General features: G+C 43.0%; 3 protein-coding genes across 3 annotated transcripts; 2 read left to right on the top strand and 1 right to left on the bottom strand.

Moving 5' to 3' along the window:
- Nucleotides 1-443: 443 nt before the first annotated feature.
- LOC112113490 (39S ribosomal protein L32, mitochondrial) lies at nucleotides 444-4,321 on the bottom strand. The gene is made up of 3 exons (XM_024209784.3): nucleotides 4,030-4,321; nucleotides 2,063-2,247; nucleotides 444-1,101 (listed from the first exon to the last, which is right to left on the bottom strand). The coding sequence occupies exons 1-3, from the start codon at nucleotides 4,319-4,321 to the stop codon at nucleotides 847-849; spliced, it is 732 nt and encodes a 243-aa protein (XP_024065552.2). The 3' UTR covers nucleotides 444-846.
- Nucleotides 4,322-4,411: 90 nt separating this feature from the next.
- On the top strand, nucleotides 4,412-13,069 carry LOC112113491 (proteasome subunit alpha type-2). Its single transcript, XM_024209785.2, has 8 exons — nucleotides 4,412-4,522; nucleotides 7,877-7,953; nucleotides 8,664-8,796; nucleotides 9,321-9,443; nucleotides 10,127-10,208; nucleotides 11,632-11,705; nucleotides 12,564-12,621; nucleotides 12,704-13,069. Exons 1-8 carry the CDS (start codon nucleotides 4,479-4,481, stop codon nucleotides 12,818-12,820), a joined length of 708 nt encoding a protein of 235 aa, XP_024065553.1. The 5' UTR covers nucleotides 4,412-4,478; the 3' UTR covers nucleotides 12,821-13,069.
- Nucleotides 13,070-20,285: 7,216 nt separating this feature from the next.
- On the top strand, nucleotides 20,286-25,717 carry LOC112113487 (UPF0415 protein C7orf25 homolog). The gene is made up of 2 exons (XM_024209780.3): nucleotides 20,286-20,377; nucleotides 23,669-25,717. The coding sequence occupies exon 2, from the start codon at nucleotides 23,685-23,687 to the stop codon at nucleotides 24,951-24,953; it is 1,269 nt and encodes a 422-aa protein (XP_024065548.2). The 5' UTR covers nucleotides 20,286-20,377; nucleotides 23,669-23,684; the 3' UTR covers nucleotides 24,954-25,717.
- The last annotated feature ends 478 nt before the right edge of the window (nucleotides 25,718-26,195 follow it).

Below are 26,195 nucleotides of genomic sequence, written 5' to 3'. Positions count from 1 at the left end.
CAGATCACTCAGCTGTGGCTTACCTGCTCAAGTCTTATGGCTGTGGCCCGCCATTTGCTATTGTCCTTACAAAATAGGTTTCCAGTGAGTATACTTAATATTAATGTTTGTGCTTTCATCCAAGGATTCCAAAGTACTTTACAATTACTAAAGGCCACATAATAGCCCTCTAAGATAAGTTTCTACTTCACATCTTGATAAACAGAGATGTTAGATGACTTGCTGTAAACACTCAATGAAATTCCCAGCTCAAACAACTCCATTTCATAGAGACCCAACTTGAAAATTACCCCTGCTCCCCATGCTCTTCATACATTTTTAAAGTTGATTTTTCTCGGTTCATATTCTTAGCATCTAATCAAAAGAATTTTGAAAAGCCAGACAACTTTTTCAGAGTAGCAGTCAAAATAAATAAATAAATAATAAAAAAAGCAGAGAACAGCTCTCCCTACAGAACTTAATATACTTTATTTTACAGCTGTGAATGTATTTTACATTATGACATTACGTAAAAATCACCATTTAAATTTACAGTAGTATAGCATTAAAGCAATATGTTGCACTTAATGTGCAATAAGCGTGTACCTCAACATAAAGTTGCTCCTGATTTTCTCTCTTTTTACAACTACGATGCTATTACATTCAGATATTTCCCACTGCCACACTATGGCAATGACATTCAATCCCACATAAAGGAAATGCTTTTGAAGTAGGTTTTCCAAAAGGTGACAGCTTCCCATCTTAGCATTAAGTGAACTAAAAAAATGAATGTTCTTGATAAACATTTTCTTCTTTCCTGAAGTATCAACTGTTTTTGACCACATGGAGTTCTATAGTTCCGTGGAATCAATTCTGTGTGAACCAGCTTGGACGTTTTCTCTTTCTTTCAATGATCCGCTTGCCTTCATCTCGTTCTGTGGGCTTCTCTCCCTCATACAAGACTACAGTCTCTATAGTGGGAGCATTAAATGGCCCTGCTTCCTTTTCCTTTATTTGGACCCTTATGAGACCAGTTTCCATTTTAATTTTTTTATAACAATAGCCACAAAGGACATGCTTCTGTTTCAGATTGCCACATTCAGGACAAACATCTATATTTGTCTAAAAGATAACAAAACAAGAGAAGTTTAGAAGTGAAGAAGTTGGGACAAACAGGGAAGAACTTCATAAAATGCTAAGAGATGGTGGGGTGAAGGTAATGAGCAATAGCTATTTGTTCCATTAAACCTCATTTCAATTTTAGTGAGATATATGATTTTCCCACAAGCAACCACATGGAATATTGCCATGCAAATTCCAATTTTACTGATATGCAGGCCTACTACTCATCAGAATAAAAAAAGAACCTGGCATCTCTCCCCACTTAAAAACTTAAAAGCAAAGATGTAGTAGTAGAGAATTGTAGTGCAATTTCATATTACAAAGACTTTAAAGCATACCACGGTTCCATTTATTTGTATAGCATCAGGTATAAAATTACGAACTAACCACTTACCAAACTAAGTGAATCAACTTTGTGTTTTGGGGTTTTGTTTTCTTAACTTTTGGCCTGAGAATCTATACATTTTGCAAATTGGTAAGGGCTTGATCCTACAAAATGATCACTGGGACAAGTGTTTACTAGAACAAGAAGTCCTTCTGAAGTCAATGGCTAAAGTATTACGCCTGGTAATGTTTGCAGGATTGGGCTCCAAAACACACAAGCTCATCTTGATATGCAGGATATTTGGCCATTTCACTCACACTGAGATGTATAAAGAGATTTCATATTTTATTGGTTTGGATCTCAACTGTACTCTTATTTTAAAATGTAGTTTAAGGTTGCATATTTTGAATGTAACATTTAGGATGTACTTTAAGTGGCATAAATATTTTAAATATATTTATAGAGAATTTCCAGATAGGTTTTTCAAGGTGTTCTCACCATCAAGGAATATTATCTTTTCTGAGCTTTAGAAAATGATGAGCACAAAGTAAGTGTTTTATAAACATACTGCATTATTTTAAAAAAGTTATTTGCAATGAATGAGATGGCAAAGCTAATAGAAATTGGACAGATTACCTTGAGTTTTATAAGTTTACTAGGGTGTCTTCTTCTGCAGCGGTTCACCTCAATAGTACGTCTCTTCTTGGGAGCTGCCATCCAAAAGATGCTATCTAAAAAGTTTGGAGCCTTGTTACTTTCTTCCCTAATATCTTCCAGTGGATCAGGAAGAGTAGCTGGAGCCTGAACAGCCAATGCTGGTGCTTCAGAAAACAAGAAAAAAAAATGCGTCAGAAATAGCCTACACCTACTGAGTTCAGTTAATTGAATCCAATGCTTTTGCAATAGGTTACATGGCAAATTAAAATGGTGCAGTTTACATGAGCATGGCTCTGCTGACCTCTTAACTTAATAAATGTTAAACTTGTAATGTTATAAAAAGAAGGAGAATATCTAGGACTATATAAAGATTGCATTACATTACAAAAAACTTCATTCACACACAGTTCAGGTTTCTGCTATGGAACAATACCTTCTTTTCCCATATCCTTCTGGAAGATTGGACTTCAAAACCCTAAACTCTAACATTAGAAAACGTTCACTTTAAGTCTCCTTATTTATCTCTGAAAAGGACTGTAGTACTACAAAAAAAACACAAGCCACAAACCTACAAAACTCACAAAAAGTACAGTTAAGATTCCTATTCACACACGACTACCGCCATATAATCTAGTTCTTCCCTAGATTCAATTCTGCTGGTGAAAAGGAGGAGTCTCGGGGAGCAGCTCCAAGGCAGAGGGCAGGAGCAGCACATGGCAGTGTGGGGAGGGACACAGCTGAACTGCAGGCAACTGCTGCACAGGGAACTTAGCGGAGCGGGGAGCTGATAGGGGGCTGCCGGTCCACCCTGGTTACAAGCCCCCATCAGCTAGCTGCAAGGGGCTCTTCCTGCAAGCAGTAGACAAAGCAGGCGGCTGCCAAACGACTTTAGACGGGAGCATTACACAACTTTAAACGAGCAAGTTCCCTAATTGATCAGCAACGTAACAACGAAACAAAGTTAACCGGGACGACTTTAAGTGAGGAGTTACTGTAGTCTCCATGGCTGGATTTACAGACCCATAGACTTTAAGGTCAGAAGGGAACATCGTGATCATCTAGTCTGACCTCCTGCACATTGCAGGCCACAGAACCTCACCCAGTCACTCCTGTAATAGACCCATAACCTCTGGCTAAGTTACTGAACTCCTCAAATCATGATTTAAAGACTCCATATTACAGAGAATTCACCCTTAAACCTGCAAGTGACCCATGCCCCCTACTACAGAGGAAGGCAATCCCCGTGCCCCCCCCCCCCCAGGTGTCTGCAATTTGACCCAGGGGGAAATTCCTACCTGACCCCAAATATGGTGATGAGTTAGGCCCTGAGCACATGGGCAAGACCCACCAGCCAGACACTTAAGGCTTCTCTGTAGTAATTCAGAACCATCCCCATCTAGCGTCCCATCACATAGCAGTCACAGATCGGCTACATGCCATGGTAGGCAGTATCCTCATACCATCCCCTCCATGAACTTATCAAGCTCAGCATTGAACCCAGTTAGGCTGCTTGCCCCCACATCTCCCCTTGGAAAGCTGTTCCAGAACTGCGCCCCTCTGCTGGTTAGAAATCACATGATCAGACAGGCATCCATCGCGCACTGCAAGGGAAACGGGACTGGGGAGAGGAAATGGTCCCGCTAAGCTACTGGACCGAGGCTCAGAGGAAATGGGTCAGTTCTGGCTCCGCCACAGACTTCCTGTGTGCCCGGAGGGAAGTCACTTGCTCTCGCGGTGCCTCGGCTCCCCATCGGCGAGGCAGGGACGATAATGCCCGGTTTGGGAGGAGGGAGGGAGATCTCTCAGTGTCTGCCAACGGGGCGCTCGGGACGGGGGGCGCACAGCCCAGGCAGCGCAGCCTCAAGAGCTCGGGAGCCTGCAGCTCAGACGGGGGCAATGCCGGGAGCCGACGCAAGGGGCTGAACGCCTGGCCGGGCTCTACCTACCCCAGGGGGGGCCGGGCAGCCCCCGCAGCAGACTCCGCTCCAGCTGCCCCCAGCAGCGCTGCATGAGCCCGCGCAGCCCGCGCGCCGGAGACCAGAAAACCACCAGCGCCGCCATCTTCCCTTCGCGGTGCAGACAGAGAGGCCGCTTGGTCTTGGGGGAGCCCGCGGGGCAGTCTGGGAAAGTGAGTCCCCTGCTTCTCTGGCGCCCGCCAGGCTCCAGGGCGCAGGACTGCCACTCCCAGCATTCTCTGCGCAGCCCTCCACACAGCCATGGGACTACAAGCCCCAGCATGCCTCGCGATCGCCCCAGGGAAGCTAATTAGCGCGTGAAAGCGGGGAATTCCCGGCATGCCCGCGCAGCCTCCCAGTCTCCCCCAATCAGGGTTCGGAGTCGGCGTACGCGGGGAGGTGACTCAGGCCGGCGGCGCTGCAGCGGGGCTCGGACCAAGATGGCGGCGGAACGCGGCTACAGCTTCTCCCTCACCACATTCAGGTAGCGGCGAGGTGGAAGCGGCTGCTGCGGGGGGCGGGGGCTCGTGGCCGGGAACGGGCACGGGTGGCAGCGTGCGGTGGGATTTGCACAGTCATCGCCCCCTCCCCCACTTCCATCCCGGGCCCGGGCCCTTCCCCTGGCGTGGGGGCGGCGGGTTTCTGGCCGCGGGAGTTAGATGGGGCCGGCGGGCGAGGAGGTTTCACTTTTCAGCCGGGCCGCCCTGGCTGGACGGGGAGCAGGAGCCGGACGCCTGGGTTCCGCCGCTGACACCCCGGCGCTGCTATTGCCGTGAGCGGAGCTCAGCGCCGCTGTAACCAGGCCCCAACCCAGCCTGCCGGGGCCTCGCTCCCCGCCCCGGGGCATGGGTTTGGCCCCGCGGCGGTGCCGATGCGGGTCAGCGAGGGGCTTCTGTGAACGGGCCGTAGCTGGGGAAACCGGGCCCTACTTGCCCGAGGACCGGTTTAGAAAGTGACCCGAGCCCTTCACAGGGGGTTGGAGCGCAGCTCACGTCCCCTGCCCCCGGCAGGCGCCGGCCTGCCCGCGCTCTCCAGGGTGTGGTTCCTGGGCTTGTCTGGCTGCAGCGGGGTGCGTGGACTTGTATGTAGTGGGAAGGGAAGACGGACACGTTAAAAACAAACTTAAACAAAATCCAAACCCCCACCGCGCTAGACTGCCTCCCTGTCTCACTTTGTGTTTTGTAAAACTTGATTTCTGCTCAGAAATACCCACTTTACGTAAACCAACAGAGGAAGCAGACTTTTGTTTTTAAGAAAGCTGCTTCAAAGTAACCAGAAACACTCCACGGAAGCACAAAAACAGAAACCGAAAGCAGGAATCTGCTATAATTGAGAAAGTGCCCACATAATATTGGAGGGAGGCACTCTAGAGTTGCAAAATGTTGACCTAAGCTCTATTGAAATACAGCAGATGAAGCATTTCTGTATTAAATATAGAATTTCCCTTTCATTGTTTTAGGGGGGCTTTTTTGGATGTGCATATTAAACACATTAAGATCTGTAGCTTAATGTACTGAATGTTTCACCACAGTTTGGAAATCGTATTTTCTAATGGAATTACAAACCTTTTAACTCACAACAGCTACTGTATTTCCTGAAACTTACTTCAAATCTACTTGGCTTTTGTTTCTCTAAATTATTCCCCTCCCCCCCAAAGTAAAAACTAATACTACAAGTCACTATTCTTTACATCACGTTTACTGTTTTTATGCCATTATCACAGTCCAAAAACAAATCTGTTCTTGTGCAAGCTGATGTTCAAACCATTTTGGTAGTGTCCAGTATTATATGTATGGATCTATTTGCCAATGGTCATAGCCTTTGTGTGTGTTTTGTTCAGGACAAGGTGTAGAGAGCTCAAAATACATATTGCAGTATTTACTTCTCTTATAATTCATAGGCAAAAGCATAGGAGTAGATTCTTGTTTGCTGGGTCACTTCTCTAAAATCCATTGTTGCCGGGTCACAAACCTCATATCAATATTTTATCTATATAATTGTCCCCTAAAAAGTTTCACAAACTACGTACATTTAGCAACACTTAAATGCAGCCACTTCTGGGCTGGAAGGCTGCAACTAGCTGTTATACACCACACTGTAAAAGGGTGGCTGGGTGAAGGGAAGACTTGGCCAAGTACATAGGGCTGACTTCTATTCCTACAAAAAGTACAGTGCTCTCTTTGATGTCCACAAAAAGAGGACAAGACCACCAGTTTTAAAGTGTAATTCAAAAGATCAGATAAACAGTACATTGGATGGCCACTCAGTTCACATAATCACTTGGTTAGATGAAGGTCTGCCTGTTGTTCCAAGAAGTCTAGGTATTTTAAGCCCAATAGGTAAGCACTAAGATGACCCTGTATAAACAAATTCACTTTAAGCCTGGAACAAGTGATTGTTTTATTCACCCTTCTGTAGAATTTTTCTTTTTCATTACCATTCAGTAAGCGTTGATGTGGTGGCCTGTTGAACTGCCAGTTTTGTAAACCCACACTAGTAAATTCCCTAGTTTATGACTATGAGGATGAATAAGTATTTTTCAGTTGTCTAATGTGGCCCAAACCTTCCTTCAAAAATCTGTATGGTAAAAGCAGACAAGGAAAAAAAAAATTGATGTGACAATCATTCTTTCTTGAGTCTTCTGCTTCCTTGGGTTTGCCAAGAACCCATGCCCTGCTTCTAAGTGAGACCATTAAATTAAGTGCAAATCTCTTATTAATAGAGACCTGTGCGGATACAAAAATGTATATCCACATCCGATCCGCGATCCACAAAAATTGTCTGTGAATATCTGTAGATGGCCATGGATTTGCAGGGCTCTAAACAACTCCACAGGTCACCGCGCAGGTCTGGGGCGGGGGGCGCCTCACCTGTCCACTTTTCAGAGTGGCGGATCTCTCCCCCTCTCTTCTTCCCCACCCCCCGTTGCCCTCCGGCCAGGCCAGTGTGGAGCCCAGCCGGGGAGCCCGGGCAGCTGTGGGGGTGGGGGCTGAGAGCAGCCAGTGGCCGTATCCCTACCCGGCTGAGGGCGGTTGGAGGGTCCGCGACTCCGTACCAGCTGCCCGTGTGGCTCTCCCTTATCTGGCTCCAGTGCGGGGAGGCGGGGGTATGCCTAGGAGCCTCAGCTTGGTCACAGTAAGAGCTGGTCGGGCAGGTGTGAGGAACCGCGGCACGGATGCTCCACCTGCCCTGGGCAGGGGCCGGGGGCTGCTCAGGTGGAGGATCCGCCATGGCTTACCACAGCTGACCGCCCAGCTCTTACCATGGCTGGACTGGGGCTCCGAGGCGCGTCCGCCTCTCCCTCCACCCCCTGCCTGGTTAGGGAGAGCCACGCTGGCAGCTGTGGGAAGCCTAGGTCCCTCCACCTGCTCCAGATCCCTGTGCAAATACAAAAATTTTATCCGTATCTAAGCTGCTATCTGCAAAAATGGTCCATGGCTGTAAAGCGGATACCCGTGGATTTGCAAGGCTCTACATATTAATTGAAAATAAAATGGAGTAAAGTTGAAAAGAAGGGAACGTGCTTTTGGGACCTGCTTCTTTATGTTTTACTTGGTTTCTAGAAAACAATTTTCATCAGGTATAGTGCAAGTAGGCATCACAGAAGATTCATGACAGAATTCTGCAACAGCAAAATCTATGGTAAACCAGTCCAGGTCCTCTACAAGCTAGAGTGAGACTTCCAGACTTACTTTCCTTTGTGATCTGCCTTACTTGATGCTAGATCTCAAAAGGTGAAAGACAAATATACAACATTTGTTTAGCTTTCAAATAAAGACTTGAGGATATTTTTTAATAAAGTATCTTATGACTGAATTGTATGTGTTCTTCTTTTTAGCCCTTCTGGTAAACTTGTTCAGATTGAATATGCTTTGGCAGCAGTCGCTGGAGGGGCCCCATCAGTTGGAATTAAAGGTATAAGAAATTTTCAAAGATATATTAAGATGTGACTAATCCAATGCTAGATTTAACGCTCTGGGTTTTAGTATGATGCATTGTCTGGAAGGAGAATCTCAACAGATTTTCAGCTATTTGAAAATGCATATTTCCTAGTTACTCTGCTGAGGTCTAGGGAAAGGTGATTTATAAAATAGCATGGAATTGCATTTTTTGTCCTTTTTAGATGAATTTTCACATGCTTTTGGTTGGCATAATATCTCCAAGCGTTGATTTTCAGAGAAACAATTTAAAAGAGGGGAAGGATGAAGAGAATATAAATACTGTACAAAGATACATTTATGAGGAACGTACATTTTGAGTAAATATTCTAGTTTAGAGGGAGATTTAATAGACACAAATCTTTCTTCTGATTCCTAATCCTTGGGTAGGTAGTTCAGTTTTGAACTAATTTACATAACAATGACACCTAATGTAGCAATTGCTGAAACTTCTTTATATACATTTTAAAATGGTAAGAGAGATGAAGGAGGTATGCTCGGCACCTATGTATGGTGGGGTAGTTGCTCTCAAGGATGACTGCTTAATATGCTAATATAAATCTTGAGAGCTATGGGAAGGAGGGAAAATTTTTCACATGCTAGCAAAACTGTTTCGTGCTTCAGCTGCTCTTGATAACTGTTTTATATTGAATGTATAAACATAAAAATGTATCTTTTTCTTTCCAGCTGCAAATGGTGTGGTATTGGCAACTGAGAAGAAACAGAAATCCATTCTCTATGATGAAAGGAGTGTACACAAAGTAGAATCAATTACTAAACATATAGGCCTGGTGTATAGTGGCATGGGTCCTGATTACAGGTATGAGAACATTGCTGCTGTTCGAGAGGGTGTTTGTATTGGTCTTGATTTAGATCTTTTAATTCATGAAAACTGGAGGCACTGGTGCAAATAGGCCTTTCTGATCTCCCAGCTCTCTCTCATCCATTTCCCCAAGAATATTAAAGCCAGCAGTTGTCTCTTAATGGTTAACCATGATGGTGGTATGTAATGTTATAAATTTTTTCTTAACACAAATATCTTAATTGAATCATAAATATAAAAACATTTAAACTTAATTGAATAAAAAAATAGAGAATCAAACGTTTATGAAAGAAATAATTTCAAATCAAGTAAGGTTTCATGTTTCCTTATGTCTCAGAGTGACTTTTAAGTTGGTGCATAATATATCCCAATGGAACACATGTATCCATTCCCTTAGATCACTCTAGCACTGAAAATACAGAATTGTTTAGTCCTATGTTATAATAGAACTTTTAGCTTAGGTGTCATAGATGTTTTAGCTTTTTCCTACAATTAAAATTTTTGGTTTTGCTCTTTTGTAGAGTACTTGTGCACAGAGCTCGGAAGCTTGCCCAGCAATATTACTTGGTCTACCATGAGCCCATTCCAACAGCTCAGCTAGTACAGAGGATTGCATCTGTGATGCAGGAGTACACACAGTCTGGGTAAATAGTTCTTACTAAACTAGCTGCAATGTTGTCTGTTCTTACCAAATATTTTTTTTACTCAAATTTCTGCTTTCCTGTCTCAGGGCTGCTTATCATATACATAGGAAATTACCCTTTCTTGTTCAAGTTTCCACATCTGTAAAATACTTATCTAACTCATGATGATGTTCGTAAGGTGTTTTCTGATGTGAGGTGAAAGATGCTGTGGAAGTTTGTTGTTAATTGACAATTAAACATTTTATGCCTAAAAGGGAGGGAGGACCTCTCTTGGTCAAGAAATGTTCTTGCAGTGTAGTTTGGGTGAGAGGAACTGCTAGCTGTCCAGGTGGTAGTGGGTGGAATGTACTATTAAGTATCTTGAAAGTGTGAAGGTCATAGATCCCCATATATTTTAAATTTGTGGACTATGGACTTCCCCCATTACTATTCTTTTTTTTCAAGAAAAAGAGGAGGCAATGAGAAGACCTCTTGTGTATTACAATGCTAAAATGGACAAGATAACCATAGTAAATCTATCTTGATTAGATTGTGAGGAGGAAGGATTTTATAATGGCTAATTTAGTTATAAAAATGAATATTGGGAAAGCAAATTATATTTAAGGGTGGTCTTACGAACTTTTAAAATAGATAATTTTAGATTTAAGCAATGGTTGTGGGTTTTTTTCTTTTTCTCCCTGTAGTGGTGTACGTCCTTTTGGAGTATCATTGTTGATATGTGGTTGGAATGAGGGACGACCATATCTATTTCAGTCTGATCCATCTGTAAGTATGTTGCAGTTGTAAAATAACAACTGAGTGTTTGGCTTTTAGAGCGATGTTCAAAGTGTTGTGTGCTTGTGAGATATCCTCAAGGCAGGAAGACTTTGGACACTGAAAAAGTTGATCACCTTAGGAGGTGATCAGATTTCACCTAATTCACGTGGAACATGATCAAAATTATTTATTCACACTTGCAGTGCAGGACTGTAAACTTATTTTGAAAATCCACTGTTCTGTGCCCAAGCATTTTTTTTTAAATATATATATACTACTTGTATTTCATAGAACTGGATGAAATTTTTCCAACAAAACTTTTTTGGGTGAAAAATGCAGACTTGACAACACTGAAGTGTTTCATGAATTTGTGTTAATTTTGCTAATAGTTCATTTGAAAAAGACACCAGTCAATATGTTTAATTTCAGTACCTTCTAAACAAAACATTTTGCTTTTTCAGTTTGAAACAACTTTTTATTTTGAAATTGCCTTTTATTTAATTTTTATTTAATTCAAAAATGTTTAAAAAAAAGCTCAGAGTCAAAACAAAACATTTCATTTTGTGTAGAACAAAACGTTTAGTGTGACCTGAAGTGTATTTTTTTTAACTTTGGAATTTTCTGAAATTTTGTTTCTGGTTTGATACAAAACTGATTTTTGTCCTGACTTTTGAGAATTGGCAGCAAACCAAGAAATATATTGTTCACACAGCTCTAGTATTCAATGAAGGAAGTTAATCATTGTAATGATACTTGATGAAATCTAAAAAACTGAAATGTACCTAACATATTAATGTAAAATTTCAAAGGCTTTATTGCCTTGGAAAAGTGATATGTGTATATTTTATCCTGTTTGATGCATGCAACTTCCACTGACATTAAAAGAAGTTCTTGCTCAGATTAAGAGCAGCATGTGGCTCTGAGACGCAAAATATAGTTTAAATAATGCATTACAAAACAGCTATGCAATTTAATTTATCATACAATAATATATAAAATGCACTGTAATAGACGGTGGAGGCACACATTTCCCGGTGAGTTTGTCTCCCATCTTTCCCAATAGTCCAAAAATTTTCTCTGTTCAACGAGCCACAAATAGAAATGGTTTTTAATCGCTGTTTTTTGTTTTGTTTTTTGTTTTTGTTTTTTCATAAAATTCACCTTTCAAGGAAAGGGTAAAATGTCAACTGAAAGTACATAGTATCTTAAATAAAGGAATTTTTGTACTTTCTTAGCAGCAGACATTTAATAGCCAGTCCTCAAAACCTCTTCTTTCAGAGTCTTGTATAGCTATTAGGAGCCGTAAATATCCAAACCAAAAAGTTTTCATAAGAAACTATTGTATTTTAGTTTACAGATCAGTTGAGTGATTAGTAAGTGTTAGATTAAATAAATTACATGAAAATAATTCAATGTGTTTTCATCTATCCAGGGGGCTTACTTTGCATGGAAAGCGACAGCAATGGGAAAAAATTATGTGAATGGAAAAACTTTCCTTGAAAAAAGGTAACGCTTCTGCATTACCTATCAAACTCTTAAAACAGTGGCTCTCAACCTTTCCAGACTATTGTACCCCTTTCAGGAGTCTGATTTGTCTTGCGTACCCCCAACTTTCACCTCCCTTAAAAACTTCTACAAAATAAGACATAAAAATACAAAAGTGTCACAGTACACTATTAATGAAAAATTGCTTACTTTCTCATTTTTACCATATAATTATAAAATAAATCAATTGGAACATAAATATTGTACGTGTATTTCAGAGTATATATAGTGCAGTATAAACAAGTTACTGTTTGAATGAAATTTTAGTTTGTACTGACTTCACTAGTGCTTTTTATGTAGCCTGTTATAAAACTAGGCAAATATCTAGATGTCCCCTGAAAGACCTCTGCGTACTCCCTGAGTACATGTACCACTGGTTGAGAGCCACTGTCCTAAAATATAGATATGTACATCTGTATTGGCTAAATTCAGAATTTTCACAGCCAGATTACAATGTGTAATCATTTACAGTATTGTAGATGTTCTGATATTTATAATACAATGTTAAAGTGAAGATACTAGAAGTTTAAGTAAAACTGAAAGAAAAATGTTTCTGCTTGTTTAGCACAAACTTCTTGACTGGCCTGGCTATGAGGGGGTGTTTGTTAGAGGGCAGCAGGGGAATGGTCCAGTGTAACGAACAGGTTATATTCAATATCTTATAAGTTTGAAGTGGCTTTGTTCTATACTGTCAGGTTAATGGAATAATTCTAATCCAAGTTGCATGTCTGTGAAACTCTAAATACATGAGGATTCTAGTGGTCTTTGAGAGAATATTTTAGGCTTCAAACAGAACTGTGATCTCATTCTTTTTTGTAGATACAACGAAGATTTGGAACTTGAAGATGCCATTCACACAGCTATCTTAACACTAAAGGTTAGAGAAATACCTTAAATAGGTTTTGTTGTTGTATGAAATTATTGATATAGTTAAGGAAACTCTCTTTTCTCTTTAACAGGAAAGCTTTGAAGGGCAAATGACAGAAGATAACATAGAAGTTGGGATCTGTAATGAAGCAGGGTTTAGAAGGCTGACTCCAACTGAGGTTAAGGATTACTTGGCTGCGATAGCATAGTAGTCAGCAAGACTGTGTGGATTCACACGGATCTTTTTAATTTTCGCTACCTAAATGTTTTGTTTGCAGTTTCTGCATACTTATTTCTACATGGTTTGTCTGATTGATATTTTAAATATTATCCGTGCAAATGCTCTGGTCCTAATACTGATACTTGGAATCTTAATACAAAGAATTATTCCCATTGATACTTGGAATCTTTGTACATGAAATTGTGCAAAAATAAGTGTTATAATAAAAGCTTATAAAAGCTAATGAATAAAACATACAAAAGGCACAGTTTTGTGCGGAAAGTTTGTGTGTCTTTAATTTTCTATATAAAGTTCAATTTCAGTATAATTATTTTATTAAGAAAGCATACATTTTAGTAACAAGCACATATAGCCTCAGCCTTGGAGCTATGCCAGCCAAACTAAATTGATATTACTTTTAGTTTTTTTTAAACACGTGAGAGCATGTGAATATTACTTAACATTAGGATTTTATTTATAGTGTAATATAAAAAAGCCCATACAATTGGCTTCAGTGAAGTTTGTCCAAACATGGAATTATCTAATCTCTGTTGCATATAATGCAGAATGAGCCAAGTCCTCCCGGTATGGTGTGGATCTCCCATATAGTTCAGTAAAAGTACTGCTTTTGGAACACTAGAATGATTGAACCATCAACTTGCATGTCTGCTAATACAGGTGTTCTGTTACTGGAGCATTTTTCATAGCTAAAGAACTTGCATTTTTCACAGTTGAAGTACTGTTGTTTGAATTGATGTGGGAAAATAAAGATCCTGCTAGCTATCAAGCGCACAGTATTTTTCCAGTACTATCAATAAAATTCTACAGTAGGTGGAAAGGAAAAGGGATGCCTTAAAATAATCCTTGAATTGTGCTTAACTATGTAAAGTACCCTTGAAATGTTAATCTAACTTGCATGAAGTAATGGGACACTTGTGTCAAGAACTTCTTTAGAAGCAACAGTGAAATGCATCACAAGTGTGAGACTGGGTACTTAAGTGTTTTATTTTTAGACAAGTTTTGGTATAATTTCAAAGTTATGTAGAACTCTGAATTTGCATTACACAAGAAACATAGAAGCAAATATATTTTTAGTGCTCAAAATAATCTGTTCTACAGTCATTCTCAAAGAGAGTACTATTGGCGGATTGTTTAGATTACCTAAAATTACGAATACCTTTCACTGACATCAAAATGTAAAATGACCAAGAGCAGTAGGTGCATAGGATCATTTTCCTTATGTAAAAGAGGTGGACAGATACTTAGGGCTTATCTACACTGCGATGTTGTCGATGAAACTTCTGTCTTTCACAGGTACTTAAAAGCCCCCTCACGAAAGACGCAAGTGGCAGTGTGAACGCGGCTTTGTCGACAGGAGCGCTCTCCTGCCAACAAAGCTAACGCTGCTCGCGGGGCTGGAAGTATTTTGTCGGCAAAAGTGCCAATAAAAATAACGACAGCGTTCACACACGCTGACTTAGCGACAAGGCTGTGTCGACACAGTCTTGTCGCTAAAAGCTGCATAGTGTAGACAAGCCCTTAATTTGGTAGGCTGCTGGTGTGAAAGCAACAACCAGGTCTGCAGAAACTTGCTTGTAAACTACTTAACTCGTGTGACAGTGCTCCAGCCGTTCTTTCTTGGGCCTTTCTTAAAGGACCCCTACTAATTTAAAACACGGTGATAAGTAGGATCTTCTGTAGCAGGTAGCCTTGACACACGTCACAGCAATAAAGTTGTGTGCCAAAGACTGCACTTAGATTCACCCAATCCAGTTCACTTAGTCTTTTACTCTCAGAAGCACTAATTTCACTTTCAAATGTCTTTGAAGAAAAAAACAAAATTGGGTGATGGAATTGCAGTGCAGGTTGTCATAAATCTTAAATTCATGCCTTCGGTGCCCTCAAAAGCCACTTGGAAAGGAAGAGAATAATGCGCGAATTCAAAAGCTTCATCTGCTATGTGGCAGAACGGCATACCAGCACATCTCTCACGCTGATATCTTGTACTCTAGAATCTTACCTTTTGTAAAGAAATGTAGGGCTAGAAAGAACCTAAAAAAGTCATCTACTCTGTCCCCCTCTACTGATGTGCGACATACTTAGGTGGTCCCTGACAAGAGTTTGCCTAACCTGATCTTAAAAACCTTCAGTGACAGGGATTCCACAACTTCCCTTGGTAATCTATTCCAGTACCTAACTCTTTGTATAGTTAAAAGGATTTTCCTAATATCTAACCTAAACCTTCCTGCAGATTAAGCCAATTATTAAAGGTAAGACAAGTAGATATGCAGAACAATTGATCAATCCTCTTTATAACAGCCCTTAATATATTTGAATACTATGATTAGGTATTCCCCTCCAGTGTTCTTTTCTTAAGACTAAACATGGCCAGTTTTTTTTAACCTTTCTTCATAGGCCAGGTGTTCTAAACCTTTTATCATTTTTGTTGCTCTTTACTGGCCTCTTTGTCTACATCTTTATTAAAGTGTATCCAGTGTTGGGCTTCAGTGTATTTCACCTAAGGTCTCACAAGTGCATAGTAGAATGGAACAATTACTTCCTGTGGCTTACATACAACGTTCCTGTTAATATATCCTAGAATATTAGCCTTTTTTGCAATTGAATTTTATTGTCTTATATTTAATGTGTGATGCACTATGACCCTGAGCCATGATGAGCCAGTTATTTCCCATTTTGTATTTGGGCATTTATTTTTCCTTTGTAAGTGTAGTACTTTTCACTTGTCTATATTGAATTTCATCTTGTTGATTTCAAACAAATTTTCCAATTAGAATTCAAAAGGATTTGAATTCTAATTCTGTCCTCCCATCTTGGTGTAATCTACAACTTTTATAAGCATATTCTCCATGCTCCAAGTCGTTAATGAATATATTGATTAGTACTGGACTGAGCACAGACCTGTGTAGGACTCCACTAGATGTGTCCTCAGAGTTTCATAGAAAACCATTGATGACTACTCTTTGAGTATGGTTTTTCGACTGGTTGTCTACCCACTTCGTAGTAATTCCACCTAGACCACGTTTCTTTAGTTTGGTTATGAAAATGTAATATGGGACTCAAAAAATTACTAAAATCAAAATATATCTGTAGCTTCCCCCATCTACTAGGCTAGAAACCCTGTATTATGAAAGTCTTTGAACAGTGTGTAATTGATGCAGAGAGGAGACTGGAACAATAGCTCTAAGGGATGTGAACTCAAATAACCATACTGATATTTAAATCCTCACTGGGTAACTATTCCATTCCTCAGCTAAGGCAGGAGAGGGAAGATCATGAATCTGCAGAGTTTACATGGAGAGATGTCTCAGGGGAGAGGTGTGATTTTTTTTTTTCCTCTGGACCCCTAATCAAGAAAGGCATGTCCAAGGATCCTAGCAGCACGCATGGGCATATTCCCATGGGTATATCAATGGGAGGCCAAGCTCAAAGCCCTGTGAAGCTCCGACGAGTGCACACAATCATATTTTGAGCATTTGCACAGCCTACTGTGAGGAGTATTTCATTTTAATGATTCGCACAGGCAGAGCTTGGTCGAGAACCACCACCCATTTTCTTCCATCATGACCCGTAGCTTACTCCTACTGTGGAAACTACGCCACTGTACCAAGACAGCTGAACTGAAAATAAGTCAATTTAAAATAATTGCCTAATCTTTATGGAGTCTTTTTAAAAGGTGTTTACCATTTGGCCTAGAAATTTTTAAAGATGATTTTTAATGGAAAGTTAAAAATACATGTAACTTGTGTGTGTGTGTAAATATATATACGTGTGTGTGTGTATGTGTATATATATATATATATATATATATTTTTTTTTAAAATTGGTTATTTTTAAGTGATGGTAATTTAGTTTTGGAGCATGTTATCAAATGCAAAAATAAAGAGCACTTCAAGAGTGAAGTACATTTTGTGGCAAAGTATACAGTGGTGCTAGTCTCCAACTGGTGCAGTTTGTCTTGCATCTTCATGAATATCAAAGTCTTTGGCTATAATCCACTAGACAATAATCTTGGAAACAGCTGCTATGTCATTCTCTAAAATTGCAGCCTCTAAACCGCTAGCATAAATTTATGGTAGCTAATGTGTGGGATATTGGCAGCAGAGAGACTAAACAATATTGGAGGGGAAAGACAAAGTTAGAATTGTTCCAAGTTTGATTTCAAATAGGGTTTCATGTGTGGATCAACAGATGTACCAGAGCCTAGAATTGCATTGCAAAACTTCTAAAGTTGTGATGTACAGTGCTGTAATGTGAATGCCACAAAAAAGCAAAAGAAACATTAAACAGATGTTCTGACTCCCTGTTCCATGTGTTGACTTACATGATCTTTCTTCAGTAAGGCCCCAGTCCTGGAAGCTGCTCTGCTCCTCCAGACACTCATGCCAGTTTGGATCACTAACAATTCTGCCATGGAGTCACAGATAGTCCCCTTAAACCTTTCAGTCTATCTTCCCATCCAGACAAACTAGACTTACTGATCAATGGTCACTTACACCAAAAATCACATCATACAAAGGTTACTTTTGGAGTGATCTGTCCATTCAAAATGTCTTTCAGGGCAATCCAGGAGGCAGCTCCTGGGGATCTCTGGCTTCAGTTTAGAGTCTCTGGTCCTTTAGAGTTCAAACAGCCAGAAAGACAGGAAATTTTCCTATGGTTTTGTTTTATTTCCTTCGTTCAGCTTTCATGCCAACAGAATAAGCTTCCTAGCACATAGCATTTCCTAGGTGTAATTGGGTCATTAACCAATCCTTCGGATTGCAATGGTCCTTGATAACCCATTTTATTTTGACAGTCATTCTGGATGGGTGGGGGAAGGGAGGAAGGGGACCCATGCCTGAGTTCACAAGTCCAGAGTAAACATTTTCAAGGTTATAAAGCAAAGCTTAAGTATTTTCTTATAGCAGGGAATACAGACATTACAAGTGAGATTAATGCATCCAACAACTTACAAGCATTTCATAGAGTCGAAATACATTCTTACATAGGCACCAACTCCGTGGGTGCTCCAGAGCAAATAATTAGCAGGTGCTTAGCACCCACTGCAGCTGAGCTTCCCCCCTGCCCCACCCGCCCCCCAGTGCCTCTCTCCCCCGCTGGTGGCCCCGCTGATCACTCCTCCCGCTCCCTCCCAGAACCTCCTGCCTGTCGCAAACAGCTGTTTTGCGGTGTGTAGGTTGGCTCTGGGAGGGTGGAGTGGGGACAGGGTCCACTTGGGAGGGGGTGGAAAGAGGTGGTGAAGAGGCAAGGTGGGGGTGGAGCAGGGGTGGGAAGAGGTGGGGTGGGACAGGAAGAGGCAGTGGCTTTGGGGAAGGGATGGAGTGGGGGCAGTATGAACAGGGGCTTTGGGGAAAGGGTGGAGGGGAGTAGAGGTGGGGGCAGAGCAGGGGCAGGAAGAGGCAGGGGCTTTGGGGAAGGGATGGAGGTGGGGGCAGGACCTGGGGGGGGGGGGGGGGGGGTCGAGCACCCCCCCCCCGGTAGAGGGGAAGTCGGCGCCTATACATTCTTATAAGACTAATACCTATTTTGAGCAAATTTAAACTGAGGCTGGAGGCCATGATGGCATCAGGTGGTCAGATCTTAGCTAATGTGTGCAGCCTGGGCAAGAGCTGGCATTTGGCCTGACAGTGTCGCAATATTGTTTATGGTGACTGAAGGATTTTGATGTGGCTAGGGTGGCCAGGTGTCTGGTTTTCGAGTAGAAAGTCCAGTCGAACAGGGGACCTGACAGTGTCCGGTGAGATCTACTGACTGGCACCCAAAGTCCAGTAAATGCAGGCGTGGAGGCACCAAGTCATCACCAACATCAGCCCCTACTCAGCCAGGGCCATCTCCTACCTGTGTTGGGCGACTACAGCTCCCAGCCCCGGCTCTGCAGGCGAGTCCCTCCAAACCTGGGCAGTGAGCGATGGGGGGAGGGGAAAGAGGAGTGAATGGGGGTGAAGCCTCAGAGTGAGGGGTGAGGCCTTGGGGAAGCAGTGGGGCTTTGGGGGAATAGGTAGGGCAGCAGAGGTTCCAGCACTCCTGCTGATGTATCTGGTATTTAAATATTACAAAGTTGGCAACCCTGGATGTGGTGCAAATTTAAACTGAGGCTGGAGGCCATGCTGGCATCAGTCAATTAAGAGTGGTCCGGAGTTGGAAAAAATGATTTAAAACCAGTCTGAAAGATGCAGGAACTCCCTGGAGACTGGACCACAGCTGATGTTTAGTATCAGCACAGCGTAGACAGCCTCCCTCCCTCTTTCTAAAGAATTTCACAGAGAATCTCGTGCATGTTTGCTTGTATATTTCTACTAGTTATACCAGGATGGTCCAGATGTCACCCCTTCGAACACTGAGGAGCAGAGATGTCCTTGTGATCCATTGGGTCTCAAATAAGGAAGCTCCCATAGTGGAGGTAGAGGCCCTGCATTCTTGTTTTGGGCCTTACAAATCGTAAAATCGTTTCTTGTCATAAAGGGTAACTTCTGTGCTGTCACTTTTACCAAAGATAATACTGATCCCTTTATTCTGATCTGTTTCCCCACTTACTTTTTGAATGCTATTTTTAGAGGGGGTAGAGTGCCGGGCTGAGAGAGCATGAGCTGAACTAACTTGAAATTGGGTTTGTTTAGTTTGGAAAAGAGAAGACTGAGAGGGGACATGATAGCAGTTTTCAGGTATCTAAAAGGGTGTCATGAGGAGGGAGAAAACTTGTTCACCTTAGCCTCTAAGGATAGAACAAGAAGCAATGGGCTTAAACTGCAGCAAGGGAGGTCTAGGTTGGACATTAGGAAAAAGTTCCTAACTGTCAGGGTGGTTAAACACTGGAATAAATTGCCTAGGGAGGTTGTGGAATCTCCATCTCTGGTGATATTTAAGAGTAGGTTAGATAAATGTCTAACAGGGATGGTCTAGACAGTATTTGGTCCTGCCATGCGGGCAGGGGACTGGACTCGATGACCTCTTGAGGTCCCTTCCAGTCCTAGAATCTATGAATCTATGAAAGGTCGGCAGGATGTCTGGGGGCAGCGATTTGTGACATTCTTCCGGAAGCAGGGGAGGGAGGGGGAATCTGTCGCAGCCTGAGGTACATAATATGTCCTAATCTGGCAAATGCTAAAGTAACTCTTACTATCCAGAGGAAGAGAAAAAATATATCCATTCCCTTCTTGGGAGGTTAGTTTTTAGAGCTATGAAACAGATATGGGTATGAATGGTAGGAGCAGGATAAATTCTCTGTGATGCACCCTCACCCTTATACCCCCCTAAAGTAAATAAAAACCACAAGGTAAGAATGAAGGGGTTTCAGCTTATCCCTACAGTAAAGCCCTGGCCTGGATCGCTAGGTGGCGCTGCAGGCGGCTGAGCAGATAGAGCGTGCGGCAGCCAGGCCGGGTTTCCGCTTAGCTCGCAGAAGGGGAAGGGCCAGAGTGGGCCTTGCCATTGGCTTTCTATGGATGGGTTTAGCGGGAGCAGCTGCTGTTGCACCGGGGGAAGGAGCGTGGCATGTGCCGCGGGGCTGATTCCCCCCCTTTCAGGTGTAAGTATTGCCCACGCTCGGGCTGCGGCGGGGACCCCGAGGAAGGACAGCTATAGAACAGTGCGATGGACTCCAGGAGGGGGAAGACTCCGAGACTAACGCACGGTCCCGGTGAAGGGATTTACCTGCATCGAGAGAAAGGCTGGGGGTAGCAGTTGGGTCGAGATACACCAGTAAACAAGACTTCCTTGCTAGGGACACTCCCTCCATTTCAGGAGACAGGAGCCCAGGCAAAACCCCCTGGGCATCCAAACGCACCTCACTCGGGGTGGGGGGGGTGGGGGACTCTTTTTTGAAAGGCAGGTGGAAGGGCCTGTTTAGACGGATGGATGGATTTGGCTGTGTGGCCTTTCTCACTGAGATGTCTAACCTGCTACATACTTTTAAATGCCCCTTTATAGCGCGAGCCTGCAGCCTGAGACCCCTGCATTAGGGGAGGTTTTGTGCATTGGGTAAAACTACACAGAGGAATCACCTGAACTCAGGCATGCAGATGAAGCCCGGTGACTCGCTGCTCAGTGCAAATTCCTGGGGCTAGTTACACGCAGTAACGAGCTGCTGCTGGGTTAGTGGCGTGGTGCGGTTTGATTGCCGGGGAAGTGGGTGGGAACCTGCTCAGCAATAAGCAGGGGGCGAGCCCTGGGAAGGGGGGAGTGGGGGAGGAGGGTGCTGCTTGCTTGCTACGGGAGCAGCAGCCCGGTATTTAAATCATTTTGCCCTGGCTTAAGATGGTGGCTTCGCTTCCTCCCTGTCTGCACCCATGTGATTTCTCCAGGCGGTGTCTGCTGCAAGGAGCCGGAGGCCAGACCGCAGGAGGGCCAGGCAGGGGTGGGGTGAGCGTTTCCCTCCCCCAGCCTGTGCTGTGTGCTCTCGTCCTCTGCTCTTGTAGGGCTGTAGCTGGGGGGAGGAGCAATGGCACTCTGCGGGGGCTTCCAAGTGAAAGTGTTGGGGCTCAGCTGAGGGTGCTGGGGGAATGGGGCTTGGTGGGGTGGGGGTTTGAGTACAGGGAGCTCAGTGGGGGTCTGCAGGCAGGGGGGCTGAGGGCCAGGGGCACTAGATGCAGGGATTGAGGTTCAGTGAGGTGGGGTTTGGGTATGGAGGGGTAGGGGGGTTCTGAATGTCTGGGGTGAGGCTTGGTGGGGGTGTCTAGGTATGGGAGGTCTGAAGCATGGGGGTTAGGCAGATGGGGGAGCAGCTCCCTGCACAGTGACCCCTCCCCCCATAGCTGAGGAGCACTGGGGGCAGGAAGCAGGGCAGGATGCTGAGCTTTCTGCAGCTGGGGGAGATTTGTGGGGGTGAATCTGACACAGCCCCAGCAACTCCTTGCACGGGAAGAGGAAGTCCCACTCTCTTCTGCCTCCAGCCCAGCTGGAACTAGCAGCTGATCCCAGCTCAGAGTAGGAGCCACTGGCTGGGGTGTCCCCAGCCCTGTGGTGATTTACCTCTCCACCGGCTGCTCCGGATGTCTGAAAAAATGTATCTGCGCAGCTAGGGAGTGTGGCGTGACTGCCTTTGCAGCTTCCCTGTCAGAAAGTCACATTTCAGCGGGGAAGCAAAGAAATCTGTGGGGGACATGAATTCTGCACACGCGCAGTGGTGCAGAATTCCCCCAGGAGTATACAGAACTGGTTGTTCTTCATTTCTGCCATGTTGCACGTTGGTCTGACCTTACCAATCATGACAATGTGATTATTTGCGTGCATTTAATTTTTCCTGTTATGAATTGTGTAGCGATATCAAAACATATAGCCAACACATTTATTGCAAAACTGAGTGTACTCACTGGTCGGTTTTATGTACAGATGCAAATGATGGCTTGGGAGACTGGGAATCAATAAGAAAGTAGGATTATTTTAACATAAACTCTGGAGTGCTGTTGTGAAGTGTCTGGGTTTTGTGATGAGCAGCACTGAAGAACTGGTTTTTCAGATATGGCTGGAGGAAGCATCAGGCAAAAGGGGCAGCAGGAAAGAAGACTCATTTAGAAATGAAAAGAGAACATTAAGAGTGATGTGAGGAGATTACATTTGACTTGATAGGCAATAGGGAGCCAATGAAGGTACTTCAGGAGTTTCTAAATGCCATCTTAGTGGTGGGAGAGGTAGATTGTTTTGCTATTTTCTTTATTTTTTTGTGGCGAAGAGCCTGAAGAGATTGAGTTGGTCATGTGACGATGATGATGATGGATTGAATAAGGATTTTTGTGCTTGGAAGATTTTTGGTGATATTGGGTAGAGATAGTTGTAAGTGTGGCTTCAACTGCATATGGGCTCAAAGATTCCACAAATCTGGGCTCAGAACCTGCATTAGCAGATCCATATTCAGGGGGAGTGCCTAGTTCCTGTGTCTGGTTCCAGTTGTCTCTGTCATCAACACCTGGTTCTCTTCAACTAGTGTGCATCTAACCTTGTCTGAAAATGATAGGGGGGTGTATATGTGTATTACCCTGTGGTAAATACAAAAACTACTTGCAATAATATTTGATGCTCTGTGTGGTTTCCCCCCCTCCCCAGAAGTCTTCCCATATTAAGTAACTGATCCTTTCCACACCGTGACGAAGTAGGTAAATAATATTATACCCATTATACTGATTGGGGGGGAAGGGGGAATGACATGCCCAATGCCATACAATTAATCTGTCACAGAGCCAGTTTACCATACAGGAGTTCCTGGATCCTAGGCCTATAGTCAATCCACTATACTACACACCTTGTAATCTGAAACTCTCTCTGTAATTAAAGGTCAGCCATGCAACAGTCTTCTAGGTTTACTCGCCTAATTAGCAGCAGTTCTACAATGTAAGGAGAGACAGGAGGCTGTCTTTAAAAATGGTAAAGCACAATGAGCTCCCAGGGTGCAGTATAAGCAATTAAAAATAATAGTGTGTAAACTTAGGGACAGGGTGGAGCCTTAGAGCACAATGAAGCTTGTATAAATTTGATTGTGTGAATAAGCTTAGAAGTGAGGGCTGAGTTTTTTCAGAAGCGGTTAGGGATGTTGGACACTCAAATAGAAGAATCGTGGAAGACACCTTTTTGAAGGCCTGGATTTTTCTGAAAACACTGAGTACTCGTCTGCAGAAAATCAGGCCCCATCAAATCATTAGTCACGTTTTTTGAAGAGCTTGGCCAAGTTGTTACAGTTTCTAATGCCCACGCCACATAACTATGGTAGTTATTGCACAAAATCCAGTGCAAAGCTCTGATGTATGGTGTTGGAAAAGCCTCTTTCTATATTGTCTTTGTCACTGAACTTGTAGTAATGATGATCTCTTTTGCTTTCATCTAATAGAAATAATGCTGTCAACATGTCTGTGCAGTCATTGCTTTGTGAGAGAATCGCCGTTGCTAAGGAATTAATGAAGAGAGCAGAAGCCCTTTCCAGATCACAGAAAGGAGGTATAGAAGGTGGAGCAAAGCTATGCAGCAAATTGAAGGCCGAGTTGAAATTCTTGCACAGGGTGGAGGCGGGGAAGGTGGCCATTAAGGAGTCCCATCTGCAGAGTACCAATCTTACACATCTCCGAGCCATAATTGAGTCAGCAGAGAACCTGGAGGAGGTCGTCAGTGTCCTTCATGTCTTTGCCTATGAAGACTGCTGTGGAGAAAAGCAAATGCTGGTGGTAGATGTTGTTGCAAATGGTGGCCACACTTGGGTGAAAGCAATTGGTCGAAAGGCTGAAGCTCTTCACAATATTTGGCTGGGCCGGGGCCAATATGGCGACAAAAGCATCATTGAGCAGGCGGAGGACTTTCTGCAAGCAAGCCGTCAGCAACCAGTGCAATATAGCAACCCCCATATTATCTTTGCTTTTTATAATAGTGTGTCCAGTCCTATGGCAGAGAGGCTGAAAGAGATGGGCATATCCGTGCGGGGAGACGTAGTTGCTGTTAACTCTTTGGCAGAGCACTTGACTGAAGAGAGACACCTAAGTGCCAGTGAATCTGATGAAGAAAGCCCTGAGGTCCTGCAGGTGACCAGAGTAGACCGGGAGAATTTAGTAGCCAGCATTGCTTTTCCTACAGAGATCAAAGTAGATGTGTGCAATAGGGTTAACTTGGACATCACTACTTTAATTACATACGTCTCTTCCCTTAGCTGTGGTGGCTGCTACTTCATTTTTAAGGAGAAAGTGTTAACGGAGCAGGCAGCACAGGAAAGGAAGGAGAGAGTCCTGCCTCAGTTGGAGGATTTCATGAAGGGCAAGGAGCTGTTCGCTTGTGAATCCGCAGTCAAAGATTTTCAGTCAATCTTAGAAACTCTAGGAGGACCTGGGGAGAAAGATCGAGCCATCTCTCTCATGAAGAGAATTAATGTGGTGCCAGACCAGCCCTCTGACCGTGCCTTAAGACTAGTGGCTAGTTCAAAAATTAATAGCCGCTCTCTAGCCATCTTTGGGACAGGAGACACTTTAAAAGCCATCACGATGACCGCAAACAGTGGTTTTGTTAGGGCAGCAGCTAACCAAGGGGTTAAGTTTAGCGTGCTTATCCATCAGCCAAGGGCACTGACTGAAAGCAAGGAGTCTGTTGCCATGCCTTTACCAAAGAACTGCACAGCTGATAGTGGGCTTTGACTAAGCCATCTAATTAATTAGTCATTAAAATAACTGTTTAAACGTGCTGCAGTGGAGGCAGTTCAAGAAATAGAACTCTCAAAACAATACATTTTTTTTCTTTTTGTGTGCCAGATCCTGATACGTGTAGTAATTTACCTTCAAATGAAAAATTCAAGAAAAGCAGAAAATCTGTACATCATTCAGAATAGTAGTTGTAATGGATAAAAAAATATAAGTTAAAACACGTACATCCTCTGTATGTGGAATTTTTGTTCTCAACTCAATAGAGTATACAATAATTTATTCATGGGGATAACTGCATTTAAGTGGAAAATGTTAACTGTGTTCTACCTTATTAAAAAGTTCAGTTAGAAACTCAAGCCAAGCGTGCTTCCAGTGTATCTGTGCCCTGTGACGCTTTCATCCCCTTTTGAGGGACTACAATTTTTAAAAAGGATTGTGAAATCACCTCTGCAAAATGTGAACAAATAGGATAAGTAAAAGGATAATTTGATTTTTCATTTATTGGATAAAGTGAACTACTAGAAGAACATGCACCATGTTAAACATGTTCAGTATGCTAAGGAATGATTGTAATATACCAACTGATCATGTGTACAAATGCCAATGCCCAGCTCCTCAAAGGTATTTGATTTCAATAGGAGTTAAGTTCCTAAATGCCTTTTGAGGATCTGGGTCTAAGTCTTTCACCTCTTTTGGTTTTAAAAAGTGTATATCTGGACTGTAGTATGGAAGACAGACTTAGGAGTTTTGGCTATAGCTTAACTTCCCAGGAAAAAACTGAAATTGGAGAAATTCTCCCCCTTCTCCTTGTGGGCTGTTTACATTTCCTATGTGTTGCTGAAGCAGGGGGCAGAATCTCTCCCAGTGTTCCAGCAGACAGAACTCTCTTGTATTGAGCCACCCTGGAACCAATGTCCAAGCAGAGTGCTAAGGAGCACTCTATTGCTGAAGGTTCAGAGCCAGATTCTTCGATCCTGCTGTATTCCCTTTTGTTATTCAGCAGCCCAAAGGGAATAGAAATCTCCCTTAGGTCCCCTGTGTGTGTGGGGGGGGGGGGGGGAGATAATGCTGATTTGGAGAAATAGGGTGGGTAGGTAGCTGATGATGATTACTCATTTCAGAATAGCTGAGGTATTTCAGTGGTGGGTGATGCCATCGCTGTCCAGACACTGTAAAGTGGAGAATTTAAAAAAAACATTTTATTTAGTCTTCGGTCTTATCAAAAAGGGAACACTT

This window comes from Terrapene carolina, unplaced genomic scaffold (genome assembly GCF_002925995.2).
Source record: "Terrapene carolina triunguis isolate 2854851 unplaced genomic scaffold, T_m_triunguis-2.0 Scaffold182, whole genome shotgun sequence".
NCBI lineage: Eukaryota > Metazoa > Chordata > Testudines > Emydidae > Terrapene > Terrapene triunguis.
This window is presented reverse-complemented; position numbering and strand designations above follow the sequence as displayed.